The sequence below is a fragment of the Gobio gobio genome (genome assembly GCF_949357685.1).
Source record: "Gobio gobio genome assembly, chromosome: 25".
Classification (NCBI taxonomy): Eukaryota; Metazoa; Chordata; class Actinopteri; order Cypriniformes; family Gobionidae; genus Gobio; species Gobio gobio.
In genome coordinates, this window is record NC_137121.1 from 17,215,139 (window position 1) to 17,221,069 (window position 5,931).

At 33.4% G+C, this 5,931-nt stretch overlaps 1 protein-coding gene across 1 annotated transcript; it reads right to left on the minus strand.

Annotated features, from left to right (window-relative positions):
* Positions 1 to 82: 82 nt before the first annotated feature.
* cpa4 (carboxypeptidase A4) lies at positions 83 to 4,227 on the minus strand. The gene is made up of 11 exons (XM_079809386.1): positions 4,146 to 4,227; positions 3,984 to 4,065; positions 3,766 to 3,900; positions 2,935 to 3,033; positions 2,737 to 2,838; positions 2,556 to 2,654; positions 2,367 to 2,477; positions 956 to 1,046; positions 666 to 865; positions 402 to 486; positions 83 to 319 (listed from the first exon to the last, which is right to left on the minus strand). The coding sequence occupies exons 1-11, from the start codon at positions 4,208 to 4,210 to the stop codon at positions 132 to 134; spliced, it is 1,257 nt and encodes a 418-aa protein (XP_079665512.1). The 5' UTR covers positions 4,211 to 4,227; the 3' UTR covers positions 83 to 131.
* Positions 4,228 to 5,931: the final 1,704 nt, after the last annotated feature.

A 5,931-nucleotide genomic window follows, 5' to 3' on the forward strand; every position in this document is an offset into this window, starting at 1 on the left:
CAAAAATTGTCATCATATAATGGCAAAATATGTTTTGATCAATCTTTAACCACATACTTATTCAAAATAACAACTTAAACAAAGGGTGTGAATGACTTTTATTGAAGCTTCAATACATTTTCACATTTCTCTCAATAAGGGTGATCACGAACGTATCCCATAAGGTATTTGAGACCAAGCCAAGTCTCCTCTGCAGTGGGAATGATCTGGTTGGCAGGCAGCAGGAAACCATAGAAGCCAGTGTCACGCAACTCAAATGCAAAGGAATATTTGATGCCAATATTGTAGGTCCAATCAATGCTTCCACCACTTGCTGGGTCTGAAATTTAACAAGCCAATATTCCCAATCAGATAACAGAAGCCATATCTTGTTATTCAAGCAGAGTATACAATATACTTACAGATAATCTTGCAAATGCTTCCAACTTGGTATCTGGTGTTATAGAGGGAGGCGAGCTCTTTGATCGCAGCTGTGCCTACAGCATGCTACAATACATAAACCGGTCATAACACAGGTCATAATATATATAAAAACAGTATATAATAAACAGTAAAATATTAGTCAGAGTAAAATAAAAGTCAGATAAAATGATAAATGAATAAATCTGATGAGATTATATAAGACAAAACTGTTATGATATTGATAAAGATATGAATTGGCTTACAAGCTCGGACTGGTCAGGAATGTCTGTGCATGTGTAACCATAGGGATACATTAGGAGTTGGGAGTAAGAATGGATGGAGATGAAGGATTTGAAGTTGCCGTGGCCCTTGATGAGGTCCACAACATTTTTCACTTCGACCTCAGAGTTGGCATAGGGACCGTGGTAGGAGTCGGAACAGGGATCCTTGCTGGCTCCAGTACCTGGGTGAAAATGTCCAAGAAAACCATGGTCTACTATTTCAACAAGAGAGAATGTGCATACCATCAAAACATGTCACCAGATCTACATACCACCAAAACCAGCATCCCAGTTCCTATTGGGATCGGTGCCACGGCAGGAGGAGGAAGGGTTCACAGAGCGAGTTTTACGCCACATACGGTTCTGAATGTAAAGGCACAAATGTCTTTAGTAAAGCTTCTAAACATGTCTTAACTTAAACTTATTGCATAGAACATATTAAACTCCTCAAAAACTACATATGAACAGTAATTTAAAAGTACAATACATATGATGCAGATTTGCTTCATGTTTTGGAGCCCTAAATGATTTTTGGAACAATAATTCATGTGTCAAAGTCATAGTCACTTACATGCAAAGACAGAATTTGGTTTATTGTTTGATATGATAACCTATCCTCAACTCACAACAGAAAGTGTTTCAGTTTGCTAGCTGGAAATGAAATAAATATGAATTTAATGTTTTTGAAAAAGTCTCCTATGCAAACCAAGGCTGCATTTATTTGATAAATCATTCTTATTTGCTGATTTATACACTACTGTTAAAAAGTTTGGGGTAGTAAAGATTTAATGTAATAATTATAATAACATTAATACTTATTTTCAGCAAGCATGCATTAAATTGATTAATTGACATCAAAGAATGTATCAGTTTCCACAAAAAATTGTTCAACATTGAAAATAATAAGAGCAGCAAATTAGCATATAAGAATGATTTCTGAATGATCATGTGACACTGAAGACTGGAGTAATGATGCTGAAAATTCAGCTTTGCATTAAAATGATTTTTTTTATTTTAATGTAAAATATATTAAAATAGAAAATATGTTTACTGTAATCATATTTTACATGACTCTCTTTTGGATTTGATAAAAAATTTTCCTTGGTGAACATAAGAATCTCATTTCAAAAGCATTAAAAAAACTTTTGACTGGTATATGCATATTGTTATAGTTTTTATTAATATTTTAAATTAGATTTATTTTGTATTAAATATAAATATATTACTAGGTTTAATGTTTTTTTTAATATTACAATTTACATTTATTTTCATTTTAGTTTAATTCTTAGTGATTTTTTATGTGCCTGTGTCATTTTTATCAGTATATATATGTATATATATATATATATGTATGTATGTATATATATATATATGTATGTATATATATGTATGTATGTATTTATGTATATATATATAGTAAAAATAAAGTACTATTTAGGTTTAATAGGCCTCCAAATACATGTCAGAAAAGACTAAGCTTGCAAAATTGTTAATAAGCAGAGAGCATTTCTGATTTCTGGCTAGTTTTTTGATTGGCTAAAGAATGACTCTTTATTTCTGTTTACAGAGTCTTGGGCTATCACAGAGACAGGTTTGATTGCTCAGGACATCTATTTTAGTCTAATTTATCAGTGCAGTGCTAAAAAAAAACACCATCAGCAAGTTCAACAACCGGTGACTTACATTGGTGTGAGTGAAAGCATATCCATCAGGGTTGGTCACAATCATCAAGTAGACATCCATTTGACCAAGGAGAGAGGTCACAGAGGGATCAACGCCATAGTCTGAAGCAATCTAAAGAAAAACATTAGAACACCAAATTACAATGAATAGTTTTATGTTACATAGACATAATATTTTCATTTCACTCACCTTGTTGGCAATCCACACAGCAGAAGCCTGAGTCACCCACTCTCTGGCATGGATTCCAGCATCGACCCAGATCGCTGGTCGACTCCCACCCGTGCTGAACTGGAATCATCAGTGTATAAAGAGATGAAAAACCTAACACATCTGAGTTCCCAATTATAAAATCGGTACTATCAGACTCTACCTTCAGGGCATACATGGGACGGTTCTCATAGGAGCTGCCGATATGCACTTTAGAGATCAGGTTAGGGTGACTTGCAACAAGGGTGTCCATAAAAGAGTAAATCTGAAGTGAATACAAATTTTTTGACATTTGTTCAGGTTTGAAAAGCATTACATCGTTCTTATGTCATGCATATGTATTTGTAATCTAAGTACTTACAGTATCTAGGTTGTGATAAGCAGCAAAGTTAAAGCTCTTGGCCTTGCGTTCCATGTCGTCATTATTAACCATCTGTGCCTTCTCCTCGTCCAAAAGTTCCTGAGAAATAGTAAAACTTTGAATGTTACGGTTTTATTTGTGGTTTATGTTCTCCGCTCCGCTAGCAGAACACTTGGTATGCTTTCTTCTATTGCCTTTTTCCACTCACATATTTTAGTACTCATTATAAGTTATCATTCAAAAGCTTAAACACTCCAAATTCATCCTGTAAAAGTTGTTTTGAAATTGGACATTGTGTTACCATAGAAAAAGGTACGTTTAGCAAGCTCCTCCCCCTAGTGGGTAAGGTTATGTTTTAAATTGTACAAAATTTGCACTAATTTTACAATCAAATCTTGACGAAACATATCGTTGGAAAGGTCTGAGCATCAAGGTTCCATATTTCGTCACTGTTTTGTGATAGAAGTGATATCGTGATGGAAATGTATTAATATGTGACAGAAAAACGCATGAAAAATGTGTCAAGGGAGTGTGGGTGTAACTCTGCGCCTAAACAAAAACTCACAGGAACCTCAATTTTTGTGATATCAACTTCAAATTTGGAACACAACTTGGTAAGACATATGGATTTGAATTTTTATAGCAATTTTAGATTCCAAATTATTTTGTCAAATATATATTTTGTATAAAATATAAATGTTTAGAGCAGTACATTTGCTTTACAGTAAACTTTTTTTTACACTTGAATTTTTTGAAGTGCTCAATAATCGGCTTCTTTAAAAAGAGATCAACCTGTATTACAAACATTTAATGTGGCATCATTGCTCGCACCTGCACATTGTTGATCATGACAGTGAATTGGATGTCATTTTCCCTGAGGAAGTCTTTGACGGCGTACAGACTGGTGTGAGGAACACGGATGTCAACAGGCCGTTCAGTAGAGAAGCCATGGGTCCAGAAATCCAGCTATAGGGTCACATAATATACATTCCTCAATATTGTAGGTGTTCAATTGAAAACTGAAATATGCAGCTATACAACTGTCATACCTCTGAATGCACATCCTCTTCCAGCTCTTTCAAAGCTTCAATGTGGTCTTCAGATTCTACATGGATTCTGAGAACTTGGTCTCTATCAAGAATAAAAAAGATAATTAGGACATTTTGAACAAGAAACAATGCTGACATATGGCAATACGTATCTGAACTTACCCATTAAAGATCTCCTCGCAGTGAACTGCGGCCAGGAGCGCAAAAACAGCTAGATAGAGTCTCATGTTCACTGGGAATGATCTCTACTGATCTCTCTTTCATGGATTGCTGCTCTTATACACTCAGAGACACATGTTCAGTTCACAGCAATATCAGTGCTGATGTAGTGTGTATCTTTTCCAGGTGAATATTGCTGCATATTTCTCAGGGATTCTAAGTACAAAACCATTCAAAAGGTGTTATCTCACCGTTTAAGTTTGTTTTAAGAGTTGGCAGGCTGTTAAAATAACTACTTTTGAGAAAAAAAATTGTTGCTGGATTTGCAAAATCTGAAATATTGCATTGACAAATGCTCTGGCTTTGACCTTTCAAATTGTTACAGAATAAAGTGCAATACACACTTGATTTTATGTGTAACAATATAGCCAATGTAGGCCTCTTCCTTGTACACTTTTCATCTCCAGGTGGAGAAAACTTCTCATCTGGATCCAGAATTGGAGAGTATGGTGGAAACAACACCTTGAATTATGGGAGGTTAACACTTGACAGTAAGTCAGCATTACATTGATCAAAAGTGACAGTACCGCAAAAACTTTTACATTGTTCAAAAATGTATTTAATTTTCAATTCATCAAAGAATTAAAAAAAAATCATCATATTACAATGATTTCTGAAGGATCATGTGACACCGAGTAATGATGCTGAAAATTTAGCTTTGCCATCACAGGAATTAATTACATAATATTTTAAAATGGGAAACTGTTATTTTAAATTGTAACATTATTACAGTTTTCACTGTATTTTGGTCATCCTTTGTGATCATATTTAAAAAATATATATATTTCCAACCGAAGACTTTTGAACAGTAGCGAATTATTATATTATGTTATGTATATATACACACACACGTGTATAAGTATTTTTAACAGGCAGAAATTCTGTGGTTAATCGCTTTCCATTAAAGGAATTGTTCACCAAAACTAAAAAATTAAGGCAAGAAAAAAACACTATAAAAGTTATTGAATACAGTTGCACATGATTATCACAAAATGGATTTGAGAGATTTGTGTGTAGTGTGAGAAAGGACTTTTTACTGATATATATTTTCCAGCGCTTTCAATAAACACAACATCCAATAGATTGTTAAAGTATTGGAGATACTCTGACCCAGTGTTATTTTAGTGTAACTGAGACACTACACTCTAAAAAAAAAAAAAAGGTTCTATATGGCACCAAAAATGGTTCTTGGCTCGTAATCATAGGGGAACCTTTTTTTAGTGCTATATAGCACCAATTTTGGTGCTTCAGTGGTTCTTCAGAGGTTCTTTGACTAAGGTGCTATATAGCACCTCTGAAGAACCGCTGAAGAACCACTGAAGCACCAAAATTGGTGCTATATAGCACTAAAAAAGGTTCCCCTATGATTACGAGCCAAGAACCATTTTTGGTGCCATATAGAACCTTTTTTTTTAGAGTGTATTATATTTTTTATAAAAAATTTTATTTACTTTTCATTTTTATATTTTATTATATTTTAATTTTAGTTACATTTTTAGTAATTTAGTTGTACATTTTCGACATTTTTATTAGTTTTTTTTTTAAATAGGTCTATATAGTTTTATTATTTATATCAGTTTTAGTGTTAGTTATTTTAGAACATCAAGTACAACTAAATAAAAATAATAAATATAGTTTTTAATGTTCATGTTTATATCAAGTAATGAAAATAACCCTTCTCTGTCCTGTCAAAAATTAATCAAGTTATTTGGGACAACGCTGAAGCATA

Excerpts from the sequence above, each read along its gene's own strand:
- cpa4 (XM_079809386.1), bottom strand. The coding sequence starts at position 4,210 with ATGAGACTCTATCTAGCTGTTTTTGCGCTCCTGGCCGCAGTTCACTGC. Across the intron at positions 3,901-3,983 it reads AAGAGGATGTGCATTCAGAG|CTGGATTTCTGGACCCATGG; the intron begins GTATGACAGTTG and ends GTGACCCTATAG. Across the intron at positions 2,839-2,934 it reads CTTATCACAACCTAGATACT|ATTTACTCTTTTATGGACAC; the intron begins GTAAGTACTTAG and ends TATTCACTTCAG.